General features: G+C 31.5%; 1 protein-coding gene across 1 annotated transcript in view; it reads right to left on the bottom strand.

Moving 5' to 3' along the window:
- LOC114330677 (sphingomyelin phosphodiesterase 1) overlaps positions 1 to 25,094 on the bottom strand; it is a 62,451-nt gene extending 37,357 nt beyond the window's left edge. The window contains exons 1-3 of the mRNA XM_050661679.1: positions 24,929 to 25,094; positions 18,727 to 18,858; positions 8 to 294 (exon numbers count right to left, since the gene is read on the bottom strand). Of these exons, the coding sequence (XP_050517636.1) occupies positions 8 to 294; positions 18,727 to 18,815 (376 nt within the window). The 5' untranslated portion in view covers positions 18,816 to 18,858; positions 24,929 to 25,094. The remainder of the gene's footprint in view (positions 1 to 7; positions 295 to 18,726; positions 18,859 to 24,928) is intronic.
- Between the last annotated feature and the right edge of the window lie 1,461 nt (positions 25,095 to 26,555).

Below are 26,555 nucleotides of genomic sequence, written 5' to 3'. Positions count from 1 at the left end.
TACCTACTTATTTCATCATCACTAAGAAAAAAGTCAACCAATTTTTTTGCCGCATGTTCTGCAATTCCTATGGATTTATTTGCAACTAGCGCTGATGTGTTTCCCACTGCCTCTATGACTCTTGCCACTTTGTTTCCTGATTGTTCAATTTTACTTCCAATATCTAATGAAATCGGCTTGACAATAGTTCCTGTTAAGTTAGCAAGGTTTTTGGATCCAGTGGCTGCAGCTTGTCCTATCGCTTTTATGAGGTTAGCAGTTTGATTGCTTAAAAGTCGGACATTTGGAGATTTCCTAGAAAAAGAAAAAAACCATTGTATATGCAAAGAAAATTCTGCATATGAACGTAAATTATGAGCTTATCAGCTTTGGATCATGACGAATGTCAATAAGGATTATATGTAAAGAATATAGAAAAGTGTAACAGATAAACGATGAGAGAAGCTAGTAATGCTAGAAATGGAAATAAAAAGAAAATTAGTGGGGCTAACTCAAAAATGTGCGAAACAGACTCGTATGCACATGGTCCAGAAAGCCACTGCGCATCCGCTAGGAAAAATATTCTGATTCGGATTTTTTGCACAATCTTACTCAAAAAGGACTCCTTTTAACAAATTTGCATGTTGCCAGGACCAAAAGTGGGTCAAAAATTTTTTAAACGTTTTTTTTTTGTTTTTTTTTCCTAAAATTATTTATTTTGCATTTAACAAAGTTTTTTAGGTTTTTTGGATCATTCCAGACAGAAAAGGTCTTTAGTGACTTTTCTCTAAAGTTGATAGTTTTTGACATTAAGCGATTAAAAATTGAAAAATTGCGAAATCGGCCATTTTTAACCTTCAAAAACTATGTGAAAAACTTAAAATTTGAATGTTGCCAAGGCAGGTACATATTATTATTCTCTATACATCGATTGATGAAATACCGAAGAGTCTTTTGCAATACAGTATTCAAAACTCCTTTGTTTTTTAATTGCTAATCAAGCGTGCGCAACACTATTTTCCACCGACAGTATGGTGCAAATGAAAGGAATAAATTCGTTATTTCGTAAACCGGCGACTTTAAGGAAAAATCCCGAAACAGGTCGATTTTTATTTTTAAGCTATGATATTGTGGCATATATGGTATACTAGTGACGTCATCCATCTGGGCGTGATGACGTAATCGTTAATTTTTTTTAAATGAGAATAGGGGTTGTGTGCTAGCTCATTTGAAAGGTTCTTCAATTCTCTATTCAGTAATATAAACTTAATATAATTATTTATACAGGGTGTCCTTCTACTTCTTTTTTTGTCAAATAATTTAATTTAATAAAATTTTTTTGGACACCCTGTATAAATAATTATGTAAATGTTTACATTACTGAATAGAGAATTTAAGAACCTTTTAAATGAGCTGCCACACGATCCCTATTCTCATTAAAAAAAAATCATCGATTACGTCATCACGCCCAGACGGATGACGTCACTAGTATACCATATATGAAACAATATCATAACTTAAAAATAAAAATCGACCTGTTTCGGGTTTTTTCCTTAAAGTTGCCGGTTTACGAAATAACGAATGTATTGCTTTCATTTGCACCATACTGTGTACACACATGCAACGCAACTGTGAAAAATAGTGTCGCGCACGCGTGATTAGAAATTAAAAAACAAAGGAGTTTTGAATACTGTATTGCAAAAAACTCTTCGGTATTTCATCAATCGATGTATAGAGAATATGTACCTGCCTTGGCAACATTCAAATTTTAAGTTTTTCACATAGTTTTTGAAGGTTAAAAATGGCCGATTTCGCAATTTTTCAATTTTTAATCGCTTAATGTCAAAAACTATCAACTTTAGAGAAAAGTCACTAAAGACCTTTTCTGTCTGGATAGATCCAAAAAACCTAAAAAACTTTGTTAAATGCAAAAAAAATAATTTTAGGAAAAAAAAAACAAAAAAAAAAACGTTTAAAAAATTTTTGACCCATTTTTGGTCCTGGCAACATGCAAATTTGTTAAAACGGGTTCTTTTTGAGTAAGATTGTGCAAAAAATCCGAATCAGAATATTTTTCCTAGCGGATGCGCAGTGGCTTTCTTGACTAACATTTAAGGCTATGGGTACATAATTCGCAAATATTTTGGTAGGGGAGCAAAGTATGCTAAATGTGCAGTCACTCGAGCGCTTTGGGGACCTATTGGGTTGTGATTATTAGGTCCTAAAACCAAAAAAAGTTAAAGAAAAAGTAAAATTTTTCATTTTAGCGGGCGCTTGTCATTTTTTAATTTAATTTTCCATTTCCATTAATCGTTTTTTCCGATTATAGCGCCATCTATCCATAATTCGAAAACATGTTTCGAATAAAAGTTGCTTATTTTTATGCAGATAATCCAAATCTGCAATAAAAAATGGGGGCTCCCATTTAAGATTTTAAAGTAACCCCCCACCCCACCTCCGTGGGGGGACGCGTTTGGTACCATTCGATATTTTTTTCAAAAATATTAAATAAGTGTATTTTGCAGTTTTTCGATCTGATGCTTATTTTGCTAAATATCGCGGGAGTTGTATTTAAAATTTTAAATTTACCCCCCACCCCTCTCTGAGAGGGGTCTTGTTTGGTACCTTTCGATAGATTTTTGAAAAATGTTGAACGTGTAGTTTTTAGTTTTTCGATCTGACGTTTATTTCGCGAAATATTCGCTTTTTTCTTGTGAAACTTTGTGACTCACCAATTTCCTTACGCCCCGCTCAAATCGTCAGATTTTTTAAAAATACACTGTTTTGCATGTACTTAACTTACCTTATCTTAATCTGACAATTTGGAGTATTTTTAAGGATAGATTTTTTTTTCGGGCCCCCTAAACCAACTCCCCTGTGTTAAGGGCCAATATATGGCAGAGGTACATCTGCAGAGTACCACGTTTCTCCCCATATGATAATCTGACGCGCTCGAGTAACTGCAAAAATCCCCGCTTGGGCTCCCCTACCATTTTACGTGTATCCCTACTTTTTCTGTCTTTACACGGTAAATTACGTGTAGTAAAATTCATACTGGTATGGATATGTAAACATTACTAGAATGTCATTCTACTTGAAAATGTCATCATTAATTTAAAGAGATGGGTTTTGAATGTTCTTGGATAACTGTTATTTTTATAATTGGAAATTATTAGACTAATTATTTAATTTAATTATTTAATAATATTAGACAAAGACTAATACTCAATCGAGAAAAGAGGAAAAGTGTTACAAGTGATTTTTTAATAATATATTGTTATGGAACGCTTACAATTTTGAACATCTTTAACAACAAAATACTTGGATCACAGAATATATTATCCTGATGTATTCTCTGCTTGGATCTTCCACAAATAATACACAATAAATAACTTTTTATTAAGTTCACGTCTTAAATCAATTATTTATCAAATACACTATATTTCAATAATATTTAATCAATAACTCAACATTTTCCCGATGCAATGTCAAATATTTAAAATTGTCACTGATTGTCAGTGTCTGACTGACAATATATGCTGACAATATTATATTCGGCTGAGTGCGTTGTAAGACAAAGATAGATTTGGAAAATATCACCACGGCATTGTGTTTATTTTTTTCGAATCCTGAAAAAACCAATAAATATTTTTGAAAAATTTAAACGCAGAATGAAAGACTAAATTATTACCGAGGGCCGAAAGTCCCTTAGAATAAATAAAAAGTTTATTTTGAATAATATATTTGAAATTAAAAATCACACTAAATTTTCTCTTAGATTTCACCCCTGTAACTTATTAAAATAAGCATTATAGAAGTTCTCAGGGACTTTCGGCCCTCGCTAATAACGTGATCTTTCATTCTGCGTTTAAATTTTTCAAAAATACTTATTAGTTTTCTCAGGATTCGAAAAAAATGAATCCCCATTTGAATAGCATTGCAGCAGAAAATACGTACCGATCCTCTTAAGGATAGAAAACAGAACATCGATGCCATTTAGCATAACATCATGATTTAAACAAGGAGACCCCTTATCACCGTTGCTATTGAATTTGGCCTTAGAATTTGCAATAAATAAAATATGGTCTGAGCTAATAGGGGGATTTACGAATCGAGGATCAAAACTATTGTTGACTTTTGCTAATGATCTAGATGCAGTCGCTTATTGTACAAGAGACGTTAGTGATGTGTTTTCACAACTCGGGAGGAAACAGGTAAGTACTCCAAGTCTTCGAATAAATGGTGAGAAAACGAAATACATGCTAGTAACTAAAAATTAAAGACCAAGAATTAGGCAAAATATGACTATTAATTTACCACAACTACGAAAAAGAGTTTAAATATCTGGGGACTAAACTTGGCAATTATATAGGGTGTCAATTTGAAAAGTTGCCTCCCCCTGTAATTTGGTCCCTATAGAAAATCAAAAAATATACAAAAACACGTCAAATTTATTTGTGAGGGGGACATTTTCTACAGAAGTTTTTAACTAAATTACATTAACCCTTTAGCGGGGCGTACACAACACCCAAAACCTTTAATGGAAAGGGGGGTTGAGTAATACCTCATTTTAAAATCGTTCGATTACCTCTTCAAAAATACCACATACGTTATATTTCCATTCAGCACTTTTGGAAAAATCAAGTGAAACAATACAGATATTAAGTATCGAGTTCAGAACTCCAAAACTTTTTTTGGAATATTGAGCTCCAAATTGAATTTTTTTTTGAGTGTTGCAGTAGTTAGAGAATTTTTTTGAAGTATTTTTGGAAAAATCATGTAAAACGGTAAAGATATTAAGTATCGAGTTCAGAACTCCAAAATTTTTTAGAGTATTGAGTCCAAGATTTTTCCAAAGGTACTAAACAGAAATATCATGTATGCGGTATTTTTGAAAAGGTAAATTAATGACTTTTAAAATGAGGTATCACTCAACCCCCCTTTCCATTAAAAATTTTGGGGTTGTGTCCGCCCCCGCTAGAGGGTTGATGTAATTTAGTTGAAAACTGGTCTACAAAATGTCCCCCTCACAAATAAATTTGACGTGTTTTTGCATATTTTTAGATTTTCTATAGGGACCAAATTATAGGGGTGGCAAGAGGGTAGTAGAGGCTTGAACGCATTCTGAAGCGTTTTAGGAAAGCTCGAAGCCTTCGAGAGGTGGTGTTACAAATGTACGAGTATTTTAAGGTGATACAGTAGCGATCAACAGGTAGTCAAAACGCGTTCCAAGATTGCGGCTGTAATTTTGAATATTTTTTCGAGATATTTGGCACACGTATTCGTAATATAATAAAGAATGGCGGTACAGAGCCCAATTTGAAAAATATATTAATATGTGGAAATTACTCTGTAATTAAATACAATATTAAAAAAACGAGCCTGTACCGCCATTAAGGAGAACAAAAAAATACACGTTCTTCAAATAAACTTTTTTATCCGATGCCTAGATTTTGTGTCATTTTGGAACTACTAATGAAATAAAAAATTTTAGTAGTTCCAAAATGACACAAAATCTAGGCATCGGATAAAAAAGTTTATTTGAAGAAAGTGTATTTTTTTGTTCTTCTTAATGGCGGTACAGGCTCGTTTTTTAATATTGTATTAAATTACAGAGTAATTTCCACATATTAATATATTTTTCAAATTGGGCTCTGTACCGCCATTCTTTATTATATTACGAATACGTGTGCCAAATATCTCGAAAAAATATTCAAAATTACAGCCGCAATCTTGGAACGCGTTTTGGCTACCTGTTGATCGCTACTGTTTCCTCTTAAGTATTTTGTGTGATTTTGAAGGACTGAAGCAATATTGCTTGAAAAAAGACTGGTGGAAGGACATTATTGATTTTACTGAGACTTGGAAAACGACAATTTGGTTTTCTGTTGCTGACCTTTGAAATAAGAAAGTCCAATTCTGACAAGTGAACAAGTGTCGGTAGTTTTAAACGGTGTAAAAGTAATTTTGTGAGTAAGAGTTTAAAAAGTAGTAACATTTAATGCCTAGGAATGCTGATTAGAAAGAAGTTTAGTTAGAGAGTTTGATAACTGTTTGATAGCTGTTCGACAACGGAACATTTTTATACAGTGCTAGTCAAAAGTCCGTACCCCCCCTCTTATCTTTTGAACGGTTTTACCTATAATAGTGAAATTTGGATGGAGGAAATTAACTGACGTAAGCTTCTTAACTAGTTATGACAGGTGACGTAATAGTGACAGATGACGTTACAGAGCCACTGTGACCGATAATTTTAAATGGGACCTTATGGCAAGTGATACCTCGTTTGAAAGGTATTCAAAATACCTACTCAGCCATACTAATTTTTTTGTGTTTTAGTTGATTTTGATTTTGGTGAATAAATTAAATAAATATAATATTGTAGCTTCGCATTTAATTAATAAAAATTCAAATGTACGCCTATGGTTTTTTTGTCAAAAAAGTTGACGTTTTTCGATTCTCTAGTAGTTTTTACGTCAACGTCAACCTTTTTGACAAGTAATCATAGGCGGAATTTTGAATTTTGAATTAATTAAATGAAACTACAATTTTATATTTATTTCATTAATTCGTCAAAATTAGCTTAAACTTAAACAATATTAGTATGACTGAATAGGTATTTTCAATACCTTTCAAACGAGGTGTCAGTTGCCATAAGGTCCCATTTAAAATTATCTGTCACAGTGGCGCTGTAAAGTCATCTGTCACTATTACGTCACCTGTCATGACTAGTTAAGAAGCTTACGTCCGTTTATTTCCTATCTCCAAATTTCACTATTATAGGTATAACCGTTCAAAAGATACGAGGGGGGGTACGGACTTTTGACTAGCACTGTATATTACCTAATTTAAATTGTAAACAAAACATATACATTTTAGCGATAAAATAATTGAAACTGAAATGGTTTTTGAGAACAATATTGCAAAATGATAAAGTTTTGAAACGAAACAATAAAATTATTATGTTGTATTGTTAATTTTTCATAAATTTATAAATATTATGAAACATATGCTTAATTGATTTATATTTACGTGTAATAATTTTCCTAGGTATTTTATCATTATGTTTAATTTTATTTTTTACAAACGAAAATAATAAATAAACTAAAGAAAGGAAAAACAATAATAGCAACATTACACTCGATTATATGGAGAGACGACATTACCAGGAAAAATAAACTCCAAATCTTTAAAACAATAGTGGAAAGCTGCCCACTTTATGGGTCAGAAACATAGGTGACACCAGACACATATACAAAAATGAATAACAAAATACATGCAATAGAAATAATATTTTGGATAAGCATTTACAGTTTACCTATCACAATAAGAGAAATATATTAACACAATTATCTTCTTCTTCTTCAGGTGCCGTCCTCGTTCCGATGTTTGGCTATCATCAAGGCTATGCGTATTTTTGATACCGTAGATACCGTGGAGAACGAGCCAACTAATTCTACTCTTACAAAAAAACTTATTAAATGCTACTTTAAAACTTCCAGTACGAAAACAGGGTTTTCGTACATTTAGTCTTGGCTGATTATCGGAGAATAGGCCATTTTTGGGAAAAGTTATTTACCAGCAATTTTATTGCTGGAATCGAATCTTATGATTGTATATATTAATAATATACATATGCAAAGTCCGCAGATAGTGTGCTACTTTTTTTATAAACAAAATGGCGCCCGAAAATCGTGTTTTTTTCAATTTTTGCTCTATAACTCCAAAGATTTTAACTTTAGACCAAAAACACCCAAATAACATTTCACCGCAATTAAATTCTGCACAGAGACGTGTTTTTTCTGATTTACTTTGACAAAAAATTTCCCCGGAAAAAGCGGGATTTTCGAACAAAATCTTTAATTTTCAACTAAACTTTTAGATAAGTAGTTGTTAATCAATAGTTAAATAACTTAGTAACGTAAAAGCCCTTTCCATATATATTATAATTCCAGAAGTCGATGGAAATTTAATGAACAGTTTAGCAACAATTGAAATGATAATTAAAAATTTACGGTCGCTATAATAACGACAATAATTATGATTCATAAGAATAACTATGATTTTTTCATAAAAAGACACTATACCTATCTAATGTACTTTACAGAATTGAAATTTGACTATTTAAGCGGCCTCAGGAATATTTTAAAATTATAAACAATTTTTTGGCTTATAAACCAATAGAATATCTCGGAAAATATTAAACTAAATTAAATTGTGAAAAAGGTATTCGAAAGACAGTGGTAGGACGCTTGTTGTAAAAGAAAAAACGTGCAATTATGACGAGTGGTTCCTGAGATACAACCGGTCAAAATTGACCGAAATTTACGGCAAAGATATAAATAATAGGATCATAATTTTCAAACCATCACCTTTTTATTTTTATCCTCTTTCTCCACACCAATTTTCATATCTTTAAATACTCATAACATATATTATTATAATAAAAACTTTCGATATTACGAGTAAAAATTGTCAAAAATAGCAAAATTCCAATCAAAAATTAGGTTGGAGAAAATGTAACCCTCAAAGTTCAACATCGGTATACGTTAAAAAATGCATTTTCTCGGCTTCCCATAGAGCAATTTCCTTCATTCTTTTTTTGTTCCCAAGTAACTCGAGTAGAGCCATCGAACTAACGCATTATTAAATATCAAACTTGCTTTTGTTTTGTTATAATAAATTAATTTATTTATTATAACACAAAATTTTAATTTGTTTAAATAAAAATTGTTTAAATAATTATACAGCTTTAAAATGAGAATATTTATGTCTTTAACTTTAAAAGATACACTTGTAGTAAGTTTATCTAAAAAAAAGTCTACAACTGGAAAAAATATGTAATTTTCTGTTCTTAAAAATAAATTAATCTATTATCACAAAACAAAAGCAAGTTCGACATTTAATAATGCGTTAGTTCGATGGCTCTACTCGAGTTATTAGGGAACAAAAAAAGAATGAAGGAAATTGCTCCATGGGAAGCCGAGAAAATGCATTTTTTAACGTATACCGATTTTGAACTTTGAGGGTTACATTTTTTCCAACCTAATTTTTGATTGGAATTTTGCTATTTTTGGCAATTTTCACACGTATTATCGATAGTTTTTATTATAATAATATATGTTATGAGGATTTTAAAGATATGAAAATTGGTGTGGAGAAATAGGACAAAAATAAGAAGGTGATGGTTTGAAAATTATGATCCTATTGTTTATATCTTTGCCGTAAATTCCGATCAACTTTGACCGATTGTATCTCAGGAACCACTCGTCATAATTAAACGTTTTTTCTTTTAAAAGAAGCGGTTTGTCGCTGTCTTTCGAATACCGTTCTCACAATTTAATTTAGTTTAACATTTCCCGAGATATTCTATTTGTTTATAAACCAAAAAATTGTTTATAAATTTAAAATATTCCTGAGGCCGCTTAAATAGTCCAATTTCAATTCTGTAAAGTACATTAAATAGTTATAGTGTCTTTTTATGAAAAAATCATAGTTATTCTTATGCATCATAATTATTGTCGTTATTATAGTGACCGTAATTTTTAATTAACATTTTAATTGTTGCTAAACTGTTCATTCAATTTCGATAAGCTTCTGGAATTATAATATATACGGAAAGGGCTTTTACGTTACCAAGTTATTTAATTATTGATTAACAACTACTTATCTAAAAGTTAAGTTGAAAATTAAAGATTCTGTTGGAAAAACCTGCTTTTTTCCGGGAAAGTTTTCGTCAAAGTAAATCGGAAAAAACATGTTTCTATGCAGAATTTAATTGCGGTGAATTTTTATTTGGGTGTTTTTGGTCTAAAGTTAAAATATTTGGAGTTATAGAGCAAACATTGAAAAAAACACGATTTTCGGGCGCCATTTTGTTTATAAAAAAGGTAGCACACTATCTGCGGACTTTGCATATCTATATTATTAATACATACAATAATAAGATTTGATTCCAGCAATAAAATTGCTGGTAAATAACTTTTCCTTGTATTTTGCTAATTAGCCCAGAGTAATTGTGTACAGATGCAATATTGTCCATAAAGCAAATTACTGAGAAATTACTAGAGTATGTTAGACCAGCATTTCTATGTCTGATTGATTTGAAGAAAGCATTTGATAGAGTAAGACTCAAAGATGTAATCCATCTTCTATACAATAGAAAGGTTCCCCTAGATATCATAAAAACTATTGAAAACATTTGCCAAAACAACAAAATGGAAGTCAGAATAGATGGGCAACCTACAGAACCTATAGACGTAGGCAGCAGAATAAGACTAGGGGGACTCATTCAGCCCTATGCTCTTCAAATTAATAATGGATGAAATCATCACCAGCTTCAACAAAAGAAGAGGATACAGGATGGGAAACAAAGAAGTAAGAATACTCTGTTGCACAGACGACGCAATACTGATAGATCAAGACTAAGACAGTCTGCAAAGATTAGTCCTCAATTTAAATATAAAAACAAAAGAATTCAATATGACAATTTCATCTCAGAAAACTAAAACAATAGTAATCAGTAAAGGACCAATCATATGTAAAGTAGAAATTAATGGCATAAGTATTGAACAAGTAATGAAAATAAAATACCTTGTCTAGCTACGGAGACCTGGACAAATACGTGAGAAACAAGTACAAAAACAAATAGACTGGAAGGATGACGAAACTGACATATCAACACTGAGATGAAGTAAAGAATTTATAAAGCCAGTGTAAGACCAATAATGATATATGCATCAGAAACAAGACCCAATACAGCCACAACACAAAAACTACTGGAAACGGCAGAGATGAGAGTACTGAGAAGTATTACAGGAAATACGCTGAGAGATCGAAAGAAAAGTGAAGATATTAGAAGAAAATGTAACGTACAGTGAATAAACGCATGGACACTAAATAGATAAAAAGAATTGAATACCCATATAAGCAGAATTGGAGAAACACGGGTAGTCAAAATAGCAAGAGATAATCACCCATCGGTAGAAGTAACAGCCAAAGATGGAGTGACAATACCTTCCACAGAGGTATCAATCCGAAAATAAATTAAAGAACTAATGAATTTGTAGAAATAGAAACGCTACAACATAAACATGACAGCTTTAATGTACACAGGAAAATAAAAGAATTAACTGGAAAACCAGAATACAAACAAAATATACTAATACTAGTTGATGAAAAGAGAGATATAGTAATGGACACAGAAAACAAAGTGATGGTATGGACAAACTATACAGAACAGCTGTTTAACGACAACCGAGACACAATAGATAACGAATATTTCGTTGAAGAGACTGGACCAGAAATAACAGAAAGTGAAGTAAAACACACCATTAAAGAACTGAAAACTGGGAAAGCTGTAGGACCGGACGAAATACCGACAGAAATATTGCAACTTATAGCCGACTGCAATATACATGTAATTGTCGAATTATTTAATATCATATACAGAACAGGTATATTACCTAAAGAATGGCTTCTATCAACATTCGTGACTATACCGAAAAAGAGAAACGTCAGACAATGTTGCGAACACCGTACCATCAGTCTAATGTGCCACATACTCAAAGTGTTTCTAAAGATTATTTATCGTAGAATATACAAAAAGTTAGAACAAGACATTGGACAAACTCAGTTCGGATTTAGAAATGCTCAAGGAACCAGAGAAGCATTATTTGCAGTAAATGTGCTAATACAGAGATGTTTAGATGTAAACCAGGACATCTATGTCTGCTTCCTAGATTATAACAAGGCATTCGATACGGTGAAACATAATCCGTTAATAAAACTACTTAAAACAAAGAACATCGACACACGGGATATAAGAATAATAAATAATCTGTATTATGTCAAGAAGCTGTCATAAAAATAAATAATTTAAACACAAATAAAATAAAAATCAAAAGAGGCGTTAGACAGGGCTTTGTCTTGTCGCCATCACTGTTTAATGTATACTCAGAAGAAATATTCAAAAAAAGCATTAGAAGATGAAGTAGCAGGCATAAAAATAAATGACCTACCCATATGTGAAATTAGATACGCCGATGACACAATACTAATAGCAGAAACTATTACAGATCTACAAAGAATTTTAGATAAGGTTGTTGCAACGTGTGAAGAATTGGGTCACTAAACATAAAGAAAACGAAATTCATGGTTATATCAAAGAAAAATATTAGAAACATCAATCTACACGTAAATAATAAGACGATAGAACGAGTTCAGAATTATATCTATTTAGGGACAAACATTAGTGAAACAAACGATTATACCAAAGAAATCCGAATTAGAATAGAAAAGGATAGAAGTGCATTCAGTAATATGAAACAAATATTATGTAGTAGAGACCTCAGTCTAAATCTTAGAAATCGAGTACTAAAATGTTCTTTTATACGGTGTGGAGACATGTACATACTCTCAATAAACAATGCCTCAATAGATTGGAAGCATTTGAGATGTGGACGTATCGAAGAATTCTGAGAATCTCCTGGACAGACAAAATAACCAACCAGGAAGTACTTAGGAGAATACAGAACAGCAGGGAGATACTGGATTCCATCAAAATAAGAAAACTTCAATACTTGGGTCATATAACACGTGGTGACAGATATGAACTCCTAAAATTAATTATGCAGGGAAATATTCAAGGAAGGCGCAGCATAGGTAGGAGAAAAATGTCCTGGGTGAGAAATCTCAGAGAATGGTTTAGATGCAGCTCAACTTAACTCTTTCGGGCTGTAGTGTCAAAAGTGAGAATAGCAATGATGATTGCCCACCTTCGTCGCGGAGATGGCACGTAAAGAAGAAGAATTTGTAGAGGACTCTAAATGGCCAAATAAAAAAAAAAAGAAAATTACTCTTATATGAACATTGCGAAGGATAAACCATACAAGACTACCTTTGAGATCATGGAAATGGAAACCGAATAGAAGGAGGAAAAGAGAGCGTTTTAGATTACAGTGAAACGGACAAATACAAACAGCAATGGATAAAAGATATACAGGGTGGTTCATCTTATTCGCCTCGGTCTCTGTACAGAAAACCACTTGATATTTAAAAAAAATTTCTTCACAGAAATATACAGGGCCTTTAATACTACAACCTAAAAATAATGAGAATTATACAGGGTGTTCCAAAAAAGAGTGGTATATCAAAGTTATATTTTTTCTTATGGAATGCCCTATATCTGATGACATTATTGAATTGACCTTAAAAAATAAGCTATACTTTCATAAGGGTTCCCTATACCTAAATACAGGGTGTTTTGATTTATTTCGATTTTCATAAAAATGTAACGTTTTAGAAAAAAATAAATATCTACGAATCTAAGAAGTAGTAACAAATTCTTTCTTGGATCTTAGTAATAGACTATTTAGCATACTTAAACAGATGCTTATTGCAACAAAATTTCTTACAGGGTGGTCAAAATATGAGATTGTTCTATTAACAAATTCAAGCTGTAATAACTTACTTATTTTAAATAGAACACCCTGTATCTTACTAGTCTATCGCGTAGAAAATTTACTTAGCTTTCAATTTGTACTAGGGTTTCCTATACCTATCTTTTTACAGGGTGGTCAAAATATTAGATTGTTCTATTAACAAATTCAAGCTGTAATAGCTTACTTATTTTAAATGAAACAACCTGTATCTTACTAGTCTATCGAGTAGAAAATTTACTTAGCTTTCAATTCATATTAGGGTTTCCTATACCTATCTCCCTTCATTTTTTAAATATTTAAAGATTTCCTAATTTGTAAGCTTTAAAAATTAGAATTAAGTACCTATGTCGTGGTTAAGTACAACACATCACCAACACCGGCAATATACTTAAATATCTTAGTCAAGATAGTTTCATTAATAAAATTCACATTTTTATCATTTAATCACACAGAGTGTTCTTATTTTAAATGACATACTCGATATTCTATTCTTTATTCTGTAGATATAAATTCCCATGTTATTCTGTAAATACCCATTTTTACATATTTTTGTACAATAGGCTCGTTTTCGTCAAAGTAGCCATTGCATTTAATTGTTTGTAATTGCGATTTAAAGATTCAAACAAAAAGTGGCGTTCTTAAATTTACTTAATAACCGTTGGGTTAAGATATGGAAAATACTTATACGGAATGAAATATAATTTAAATATCTTCCTGAATACGGCATCTAATATAGGGTATGCAGTTTAAAATAAACGTATTATTCAATTTCACATGTAAGCCAAAATCAAATAAAATAAAACAACACTCTGTGTGATTACATGATAACAATGAAAATTTTATTATTAATGACAGTATCTTGTCTAAGTATATTGCCGGTGTTGGTGATGTGTTGTACATAAACACGACAAAGGTACTTATGTAATTCTAATGTTTAAAGCTTACAAATTAGGAAATCTTTAAATATTTAAAAAATGAAGGGAGATAGGTATATGAAACCCTAATAAGAATTGAAAGCTAAGTAAATTTTCTACTCGATAGACTAGTAAGCTACAGGGTGTTCCATTTAAAATAAGTAAGTTATTACAGCTTGAATATATTAATAGAAAAATCTAATATTTTGACCACCCTGTAAAAAGATAGGTATAGGAAACCCTAATAAAAATTGGAAGTTAAGCAAATTTTCTACGGGATAGACTAGTAAGATACAGGGTGTTCTATTTAAAATAAGTAAGTTATTACAGCTTGAATTTGTTAATAGAACAATCTCATATTTTGACCACCCTGTAAGAAATTTTGTTGCAATAAGCATCTGTTTAAGTATGCTAAATAGTCTATTATTAAGATCCAAGAAAGAATTTGATACTGCTTCTTAGATTCGTAGATATTTATTTTTTTCTAAAACCTTACATTTTTATAAAAATCGAAATAAATCAAAACACCCTGTATTTAGGTATAGGGAACCCTTATGAAAGTATAGGTTATTTTTTAAGGTCAATTTAATAATGTCATCAGATATAGGGCATTCCATAAGAAAAAATATAACTTTGATATACCACTCTTTTTTGGAACACCCTGTATAATTCACATTATTTTTAGATTGTAGTATTAAAGGCCCTGTATATTTCTGTGAAGAAATTTTTTTAAAATATCAAGTGGTGTTCCGTATAGAGACCGAGGCGAATAAGATGAACCACCCTGTATATGACAAGAAGCAATGGTAAACAGAATATGATGTGGGAAAGCTACGAATAAGCAAGTAAGTCATGATAAAATAAAATATTCAACATTTTAATACAGAAATTTGCTTGTGTGCCCAGGTAGGGCTCAAACCAAATTGTACACAATAATGTAAACATATCCAAGATCTTGTTAGTGATGCTTAAAACCATATATTAACCAAATTATATAACCAGTAAGTGGAAAGATGCATTACAAGACTGGTCGTGAAAATAGTCAAATAATTTGCTGCAAAAAAGTTGATCTTCTTCTTCTTCATGTGCCTTGTCCGTTGCGGACGTTGGCTATCATCATCGCAATTTTTATTTTGTTTGCGGCGTTTCTGAATACTCCAGGGTAATAAGCTATAAATAGACCATGTTCGGGCCACTCAAACATCCAGGTAGCTGACTACTTTTTTTAGTTATTGTATACCTATAGGAAGAAAACATACCTGTTTCCTGCCTAGAGTTAGCGTCCGTTTTTTAATTATTAACAATTTAGTGCAAAAATTGCGATCTTTTCGATTTTTGGCACTCCATTCAAAAACTAAATAGTGGACATAAAATTGCAAAATTTAATTTTTGAGAACATTAAAAAACCTTCAAAATGCCGATTTTTGAAAGTTAAAAAGTTAATTTTTTGCTATGCAAACTGCAAAATAAATGAGAATCGTTATTTGTTGAAACTTTAGTGTTTCACCCAGAGTTGGGTATTAGGGTACTTAACAAACCCTCAAAATTTGAGACCGATCCATTAATTAGTTTAAGAGTTATTCTAATTGTTTATCCCAAAGACCTTTATTTTGCAATAACAGAAGACAGAAAATAATGAAGATAGGGCAATTCTGCGTATGCCAAATGAAAGTAGAAAACTGATACTACCAAAATGTACTAAAATACGATAAAAAAATTATCTAATATAGTCAAAAATCCTAATGCCAAATTTGTGAAATTTTGTAGTTTAAAAACATTTAGAATACCTTTAGAAATATTGTCCGTAGAAAAAGTCCTTTTACATATTAGAAAAGCTGGTATTTTACACGAATTTTTTAAAATGTAGTTCAAATGGTGACTAGTCGTGGTTGGGTGAGCCAACCACCCTTCAAAGTGAAGGGGGAGCTGGGAGCTGACAAATGCACGAGTTCAAAAACTAAAAAAAGCAACTTAAAACTACATACTATCATTTTCTATATCTCGGGGTCTACTGAATATATTTTGATCGTTCTTTTTTTAATTTGTATGTAATTTTTCTGTACATTACAAATATGCAATTTGTCTAGACATTTATTAATTAAGAAACAGTCTAATTTGTTTAAACAATTGTCGAAAAAATAATTTTTTCCCAAAAATCCATGATTTTAATCACACTATCCCTATTAATCATAGAAAAAGTTAAGGTATACTTTAATAAATAAATTATCTTCAATAAATAATTATCTAATAAAAATCATTTATTTATTAAAGTGTACTTTAACTTTTTCTGTGATCATTTATTATACTATGATTAAAAAAATAGATTTTTGTAAAAAAAATATTTTTTCAAGAATTGTTTAAACAAATTAGACTGTTTATTAATTTATGTAGATAAAGACACACCATTAAACTTGATAAAAATAATAAACTTAAACATAAAACCCATAACTAAATTAAAATTCATAGTGACGTTTCAATTATTACTTTAATCATCGTCAGAATAATAAGTTTCTTGAGCGGATGCTTAAAAATAATTTTAAAGGAACAAACAATAATTAATGAAAACGTAAAAATGACATTGACAATCATTGGGTTAAGTCAATAATTTCAAACACGCCATGTCTTGTTGCGTGTTTAAGGGTAGCTTTAAAAGAAATATGGATAATGCCTCCTTGATGCTGAGTTCCGTTGGAGAACTTGCATTGTTCCTCACTTAGGAAGACGATCAAGAACAATTCCAAATTCAGAGGTATTCCAACATATGACTGATTCTGACCACCCTATTAGTCGTAAGGACTTCTCAATCATTGGTCATGCAAGTTCTCCAACGGAACTCAGCATCAAGGAGGCATTATCCATATTTCTTTTAAAGCCACCCTTAAACACGCAACAAGACATGGCGTGTTTGAAATTATTGTCTTAACCCAATGATTGTCAATGTCATTTTTACGTTTTCATTAATTATTATTTGTTCCTTTAAAATAATTTTAAAGCATCCGCTCAAGAAACTTATTATTCTGACTATGATTAAAGTAATAATTGAAACGTCACCATGAATTTTAATTTAGTTATGGGTTTTATCTTTAAGTTTATTATTTTTATCATGTTTATTAATAATTGAATTTATAAAAAAATTGTATATTTGTAATGTACGTAAAAATTACATACCAATTGAAAAAAGACAGATCAAATCCATTGAGTTGATCCGGAGATACAGCAAATTATATTCGATTAAAATTGCTTTTTCGGTATTTTAACTAGCTGGATTTGTAGATTCCCCCAAGTAATCGTTTGAATTACATTTTTGAAAAATCGTAGAGGGTGCTGTGAAGGTACAATGTTTGTGCAAATTTTTTAAGAAAAAAATAATATTCCATTTTTTAAAATGGCGTTAATGAGATTCCTTAATTATTATAAACAAATTAGCTGTAAATAAAAAAAAAACATATGGCTAACTTTGTCCCAAATGAGCCCAGGCTAATTTGTTTTATTTGAAAATTCGTGTTAAAATACTATCTTTTCGAATATATAAAAATATTGTTTCTACGGACAACATTTTTAAAGTTATTCTAAATGTTTATAAACTACAAAATTTTAAAAATTTGGCATTAGGATTTTTGACTATGTTAAATATTTTTTTATCTTTTTTTAATACATTTTGATACTATCACTCTTCTATTTTCGTTTGAAATACTCAGAATTACTCTATCTTCAATATTTTCTGTTTTATCTTATTGCAAAATAAAGGTCTCTGGGATAAACAAATAGAATAACTCTTAAACTAATTAATGGATCGGTCTCAAATTTTGAGGGTTTGTTAATTACCCCAATATCCAACTTTGAGTGAAACACTAATGTTCTAAGGTAGTTTTAATAAAAGTTATTAATAAATAACCATTTTCATTTATTTTGCAGTTTGCGTAGCAACAAATCTACTTTTTAACTTTCAAAAATCGGCATTTTGAAGTTTTTTCAATGTTCAATGTAAAAAACTGAATTTTGTAATTTTATGTCAACAATTTAGTTTTTGCATGGAGAGCAAAATCGAAAAAATCGCGATTTTTGCACTAAATTGTTAAAAAATAATTAAAAAACAGACGCGAACTCTAGGCAGGAAACAGATAGGTTTTCTTCCTATAGGTCTACAATAACTAAAGAAGTAATCAGCTACCTGTATCTTTGAGTGTCCCGAGAAAATCCTTATTACCCTGGACTAGAATCACTCGATCGATGTTAGCGCAAACCACTGACGTAAGTTTTGAAAAAAGTTGGTGGATAGACTAAAAGCCCTTATTTATACAATATATTTACTACCTACTATATGCATTTATCGAGGAAAATTGTAAATTACGATAGATGAAAATTTATATAAAATATAATATATCACTTACTTATGAATCGCTTCAACTTTTTCCTCTTGGCTCCAAGTCGTACCCACCAAAACTGCAATCGCTAACCAACCTACGAACCACCACTTCATCGTTCATCCACTGCGTTTCGCGAGGAATAACAAGAACTGCCGCCTTTAAAAAAATATATACGCTTAAGTTAAAGATATTATCGGCTTTAGCAGTATGTCTATTATCTACAGTAATAAAACGGTTACGGGTCTGCTAATAAATCGGAATTTTTTATTGGAAACAACTTTGTAACAGGTCAAGACCGTTGTGTGTTAGCGATGCGAAAAATTTTGAATTAATTCCGAAAAAACAGGCTTTTCGTTGCGTTTGTTTATTTATAAAGAGAGAACAGTGTCGTCCCTAGTCGAGTTTTCAGTTGTTGTTATGTAATGTATTAATATTTCTCTTTAAGAACTGTTAGCTTAATTTCGGAGTGTTGGTACATCTTCTTCTTTTTCTTCCTTTATATAAGTAATTCTGCTTGTTAATTGTCTCTAAAGACGATTGTCACTCCATCTTCTTTGCGGTCGGCCGATATTTTTTCTATCACTTGGCGATTTGTTCCTAGTATTTTTAACGACTCTTGTGTCAAAAATTCTACTGATGTGATTGTTTCATTTTTTTTTCTATTTAGTGTCCACTCATTTATACCCTGTAGATTATATTTTGACCTAATGAACCAGAGGATAAGTTTAGCAGATAAACAACAGGGTTTTCGTACTGGAAGATCAGGTACAGATGCAATATTTGTCATAAAGCAAATTACTGAGAAATCGCTGGAGTATAATAGACCAGCATTTCTATGTCTGATTGACTTGAAGATAGCATTTGACAGAGTAAGACTCAAAGATGTAATCCATCTTCTGTATAATAGAGAAACTATGTATAATAGAGAACTCCCCCTAGATATCATAAAAACTATTGAAATCATCCACCAAAACAACAAAATGGAAGTCAGAATAGATGGACAACTTACAGAACCTATAGATATAGGCAGCGGAATAAGACAGGGAAGACTCATTGAGTCCTATCTTTAGCGATACTTCTTGCATTTTTGTATATATTTGCGATAACATCCACATACTCTCTACTAAGACCCACAGTCGTCAATGTTTGAAACAGTTTTTTCAAAAGTACCGTATTGTATGCCTTCTCTAAATCTACAAACAATAGGTGGGTAGATAGATTCCTTGCTTTCCGTTTTTCTATTAGCTGCAGAACGAATATATTATCAGTGCACGATCTTCCTGCACGAAATCCACTTTGTTCTTCAATGTCTTCGTCTCTTGATTATATTCTTACTTTTATTTCTTATCCCTGGTTTCGGACCAAACTCCGCCTCCGGTAAGTGTTGGGTGAATTGAGTAGCTCAGTAAATGTCGGTGCCGGTCCCAAGCCCGGATAAAGGAGGAGGGTTGAGGCGATGGGCTAGCAACTCATCCCTTCTCAAAAGAAATAAATGCTAAAAATTTCGACAAAACGCCTCGACATTCGGACGGATCAAAACAAAGAACTGGACAGAGAAGTGAAAAATCAAGTACAAAAAGCAAATAAACTGGCAGGATGCCTTAATCACACTATATGGCGAAACCGACATATTAAAACTGAGATGAAGTAAAGAATTTATAAAGCCAGTGTAAGACCAACAATGACATATGCATCAGAAACAAGATCTGATATGCACACAACATAAAGACTAGGTACTGAAAACGGCAGGTATGAGAGTACTGAGAGCAATTACAGGAAATACGCTAAGAGATCGAAAGAAGGAGTTGGAGTGAAGACATTAGAAGACAATGAACGTACAATGTATAAACGAATGGACACTTTGAGAAACAGAATAGACAAATACCAACAAGGCTTCAGAAAACGAAAATCTACTATAGAAGCCATTCACCTACTAACACAAATGACTGAAAAGTACTACGGATATGACATAAATTTACATTATTATTTATAGACTTTCAGCAAGTTTTCGACTCTGTAAATAGACACCAACTCCTAGTAGAAATCCACAATATTAATATACCATCAAAACTGATTCGATCAGCTCAAATAACAATAGAAAACTCTGTAGCAGAAGCAATAACAGACAAGGGAAAAACACAAATTATCAATATAGAAATAGGAGGTCGACAAGGTGGCAGCTTCTCTACAACTCTGTTTAACATAGCACTGGATGGAGCGATTAAAAAAACTGGAAGGAATCAACAAGATGATCGCAAGAGCTAAAAACAGCTCAAAATCCTCATTGACGACTCCGATAAAAGAAGTGAAAGAGAACTAAAAATAAATGAAGAGAAGACTTCATTGAAAGATTGAACAATGTTCGTTCCATAAAGTATAAGATTTAAGAATCTAGGTGTAACAAGAGACAGCTCAAACGACAGGAGCCGAGAGATAACTGAAAGAGTAGATAAAAGCGGGTATGTAATAGAGATCGAGCATAATATAGTCCAGGAACCAAAGCTTTTCACCTCGCAATTTTTACAGAAAGGATCAATTTGCTTGAAAATTTGAGAATAAATAGTGAATAGTCCATGGATCAAAATCTATATGATGCCGACAGGCGCTTTTACCATGGGGGCGGTTGCCACCCCATCTCGGTGGTGGAAATTTTTTATTATATCTTGACCGCAAAAGGTAATAAAAACATTCATTCTAAGCAAAAAATGTTCTATACATTATTTTGATAAAATTAATACTTTTTAATTTATTTGCTATCGAAAGTGTTAGTTTTACATCTAAAAAATCAATGTTTTTCGATGGTATACTCATTTACGTTTCACTCAATTTTTGCCGTAGAACAAATTTTATCAAACCATGTTCTTGGGAATTAAATTACCTACAATTTCATATTTTTAAACATTTTTTCGTATCTCTGATGTGAATCTCTCTATTATGAAGAAAATGGAATTTTTTAACAAATTGCAAACATTCGTTATTCGCTTTAAACTTCAGTTTTAAAAAAAATAATCATTCTAAGCCAGTCGAACTTCTAGAATCTATTAATTATACATAAATAAAGAAGAATAGATAAGGATAATTACTAAAAACACCGCTAAACTTACATTATTATGCTTCTCCTTTTTGGATTTCTCCTTTTTTTTTCAAAAAAATATATTGACTTTTAATCATAACCTTTTTTTACTACGAGCGTGCATAAAATTTTTACTTCCACGCACGCGTTTTAGTTACGAAAGTTTCACTTTTCCGCACGCATGTAGATATTTTAATATGGCCTTAAAATAATTATAATACATGCTATAAACTAATATTTAGATATTATTTACTATTTTATTTCAAATGTATCTTATTGTGTTCCTGTTTTAATGAAATTAACGCCACAATTCGATGAAATAAAATTATTTTGATATTATTCGAAAGTCAAATCGGTAGACAATAACAGTCGTTTTGAATCATTATCGAGTCATGGAAACCAAGATCGTCGTCATGCTAACTAATTATATTGAAAGTTTGGTTTTGACAACCTTGTCAAAGAATTAATTTGTGTATGTATTTTCAGTAGTAAAATTCTATATTAATTTTATAGATCGATTGCAATTTGTTGCGATTATTTCATGAATAAAACTGTTCAAAACCAAAATTTTATTGTAATTTATTTATGTAAGTACAAATTAGTACAATTAAACACACAGTTGTTATAAATATTTGACGGTGGAAGTGGAAAGTCATCACTTTTATAATTTTTAAAACATTAATTGTCATTAATGTCACTGAATGTATTTTTTCGTAGCAACGAAGGGCATCTGACGTAATATACTTGACGACGGGAAATTATCAAAAATTATCAGCTTAATTTAGATTTCTGTAGCTTTCTATTGGTCAGAATCTCCTATGAATGAAATAATCATATTAATTAAATTAATTGATTAAGATTTGGTCATTTTTTAAAGACTCGTAGAAAAAATATTGTTTCTAACTCTTGCAGAAAGTCCCTTTTCCGCACTCGACTGTTTGCTGAACTCCCGCTTCGCGTCGTTAGGCAAACTGCAGTCGCGTGCGGAAAAGTATGACTTTCTGCACTTGTTAGGAAAATAACTACATTTTTTATCTTAGAAAGTTCGCTAAAAAAGAATTTTGTAGGTTTTTACAAGATCTATAAGGCTATTAATATTAAATCTTTTTAAAGTTCTGTCACAAAAAGAGGTCCTTCTCAGCTGTTCACGTGGGCTCAAAATGGTTTGACTCAGCCATGTTGTCTTTTTAATTTATAAAAGAATTTAGATGTGATTTATTCATTTTAAGGTGTTGTTATACCCGATATCTGCGGTTTTTGCCCAGTATCCATGTTTTTTATTGTGTCGTTTAGCAATTGCTCTTCTATGAAGGTTTTATAAGAGGACGGAGCTCTGATGATGGCACGTTATGTGTTGAAAGTACTTAGCTGATAATAAAACGTTTTTTACACACTATCAAAAGTTTTTTGAGAACATACACCTGTTTGCCGTTTTGAGCTTGACAAAAAGAGGTGGCATTGAAAGGGTTGATAAAGGTGGTTTTGCAAGATATTACAAGTTTTAATTGTCAATAGCCCACCCAATTTTTGCCTTAAAACATTTTTGCAAACCGAGTTCTTGGGAATTAAATAAGCTACAATTTCATATTTAAATATTTTTTGTATCTCTGACGCTAATGTTTCTATTCTGAAGAAAAGGACATTTTTTACCAAACTACAAAAACTCGTTATTCGCTTTTAACTCAATTTTTCTAAAAACTAGCAATTCGATCAAACCTCTGGAATCTATTAACAATAAATAAATCAAGAAAATCAAATCAGGTCAATAACAAATTTTAATTAGGGTGGTGATTAGAGGGTTGTTTACGATCACATTTTTGCTGAAAAAAATAGCGACTGACATTCTTTTTATTATAATTCACTTAATTTTTTAGCTAGAGATTTTTTTTATTTCTAGAGGTACATATTTTTAAATACTTTAAATTAGTTTCAACAAGTTATCCTCGAAAAATGCATAGTTTTCCCGTCCTTTGACTTTGTACTGCAATATATAGCATTTGACGAAGAAGATCCAACATATAATAAAGTATAGCTCGATTACTACTGGTCTAAGTAAAAAACAAACAGTTTTGTTTATTTTTTTAAAAGGTACATTTTTGTTAGGTAAAGTTTGATAAAACGAAGGCTGTTTGAGTTATTAGCAGAAAACTGATTAAAAACATTGATTTTTTCGATATAAAACTAACACTTTCGATAGCGAATAAATCGAAAACTATTAATTTTATCAAAAATATGTATAGAACGTTTTTTGCTTATAATGAATGTTTTTACCAACTCTTGCGGTGAAGATATAATAAAAATTTCCACCTCCGAGATGGGGTGGCAACCAACCCCATGGTAAAAGCACCTTTTGGCATGATATAGATTTTGATCCTTGGACTATCCACTACTTATTCTCAAATTTTCAAGCTTATCGATTTATTCTGTAGAAATTGCGAGGTTTTGTCCTATTTTAAGCTTCATTACTTGGACTAATATTGCAAATACCAAAAACTACTAAAAGAGAAACATATCAGTAAAAAGACCAAAATGAAAATTAAAACGGCAATCAGACATGTCGTTACTTATGCAGCAGAAATAATATGCCTGACTAATAGAGATAAAGATAAGCTAATAATAATAGAAAGGAAGATCCATAGAAGAATGCTTGGCCCAAAAAATCTAAGATGGAGAGTTTAGAGGATTATTTAACAACGAGAATAAAATCAAATAAATTGGAAATGCCTCGGGTATGTAACAAAATGAGAAGAAGATAAATTACGATAAAATATTAAAAATAAAGAAAATATGAAAGTGGACACCTACAAATACAGGACCTAGAGGGAGATGAAAGTGCAGGTGGGAAGATCAGGTAAGAGAAGATATCATCAAAATGAGGATACCTAACTGAAGAATGAAAATAGAAAGGGATGGAGCCTAATCATCAATCGGACGAAACAACACAACAACCTGTGAAGGCAGGCAACAGAGAACAAGAAAACAAAGAAGAGGTGGAGTGATTTCCCGCCAAAAACGGATCAGTAGAGCGGATCATATTATGGGCCTTATACTCCTACTCAGGAATGCCAGGGATTTTTTCTTTTTTAATTATTATTTAATTTTCTTTCAAAAGAAAACAAAGACAAGAACTATGAAAGCAAATTAACCACTTACTTGAACGTATTATTATGATGATAATTTTTGGATTAGCAACGAGCACTTTAGTCGCATGTACGCTACTAGAACAATTAGCATGTACAAATAACCAATAATCAACTAATACCGATTTAATTGTTAAATGAGTTTATATACTGGTATCAGTAGGTATTCATTAATGACTGAAACAAATGATAATTTGCACATTTTTTTTGTTCATATTAATATAAGTTGTTTCAAAATTGTGTAGGTAATTGGATTAGATAAGAAAATATCAATTGAAAATATAATAAATGTATGTAAATACTGCAAGTATAAAGTCAATCAAATCTTCTTGTAGAGCTAATTCATGAGATAAAATAATATTACTTGAAGAACACCAGCAAAAATTTAGTTAGGGAATCGATCTATCTAAAGTCCTCCTCTTGACTTCCATTTTGATATCTCCATTGCCATTATAACTTATCTTGAACCGACATGTCCCTTTAAGTCACCTGTTCGCCTCATCGGTGGTCTTACTTTGGGCCGTTTTGATTCTCAGGGTATCTAATACAGCATTTGTTTCTTCCATCTATCGTCTTTCTGAGACGAAATTATCTAGGACCACCTATCGTCACTTGAAAAACAAAACCTGAGCCGTCCTTATTGGACAACTCCTCTTGGGAGGATTTTCGAGCCTCAAACCACGAAGAATCGAACCAAGTACCAAAAAAATATTCCTTATCTCCTCTTTATCACTTTATATCGGAAATACATAATCGCCAGATCAATGATGGTCAAGATATTATCCACTTATTCTTATTCTTTTTTCGTACCAATTTAGTTTCTTGAATCCATCCTCCAAGGCTTGGTTAAACAGCTTAGTTGATATTGTGTCACCTTGTCTTCTCTGTTTAGTATTATTGGGTCCATGAATTCATGCTTCTTAATTCGTGTTTTTATTTTCTGGTATCTGCTTCTTCTTCTTCTTTTCATAGTACTACAACCCGGGACGAGTCTTGCCTGACTGCATAACTTGTTTCTATCTCACACAGTTGTTCCATATGTTATCTTTCCACCGTATTCGTGGGCGACATAAGAGCATTCTTCCTATTGAGACGTCTTCCCAAATTAACTTGGCAAGGAGATTATTAAGGAACCTGTAGACATGACCGCAGTATTCAGGTTGTGATATGGTCCGAAGATCCTTCTGAGGATTTTTCTTTCAAAATTAGTGTATTAATTTTATATAAAAAATTAGCAACCAGAACAAAACCTTTAAGAGGAAGAAAAGAGGAATAAAGAATAAAATTGGAACAGTATCAGAAAACGATAAAAAGTTTAAAGAAGAGGTAATTATTTAAAGAAAATTCTAAAGAATTTATAAAATAAAAATCTTTCCCTGCATAATAAATTGGAGCAAGTTGTATTTCTCTCCACGTGTAATAGTCCGAGATATTCCAATTTTCTTGTTTTGATGGTACATATTTAAGATTTCCATTTCTTTATTCATCTTTCTCAGAACCTCTTTGTTTGTGACGTGTTTTATCCGCGATATTTTAAGACCTCTTCTGTACACCCATAGCTCAAATGATTCTAGTTTTTCCATTGATGCAGCATTCAAGGTTCAAGCTTCAATTCCATAAACCAAAGTAGATAAAACGTA

The sequence above is a fragment of the Diabrotica virgifera genome, chromosome 9, assembly GCF_917563875.1.
Source record: "Diabrotica virgifera virgifera chromosome 9, PGI_DIABVI_V3a".
NCBI lineage: Eukaryota > Metazoa > Arthropoda > Insecta > Coleoptera > Chrysomelidae > Diabrotica > Diabrotica virgifera.
Note: the sequence above shows the minus strand (reverse complement) of the source record. Positions and strands in the feature narration are given on the sequence as shown.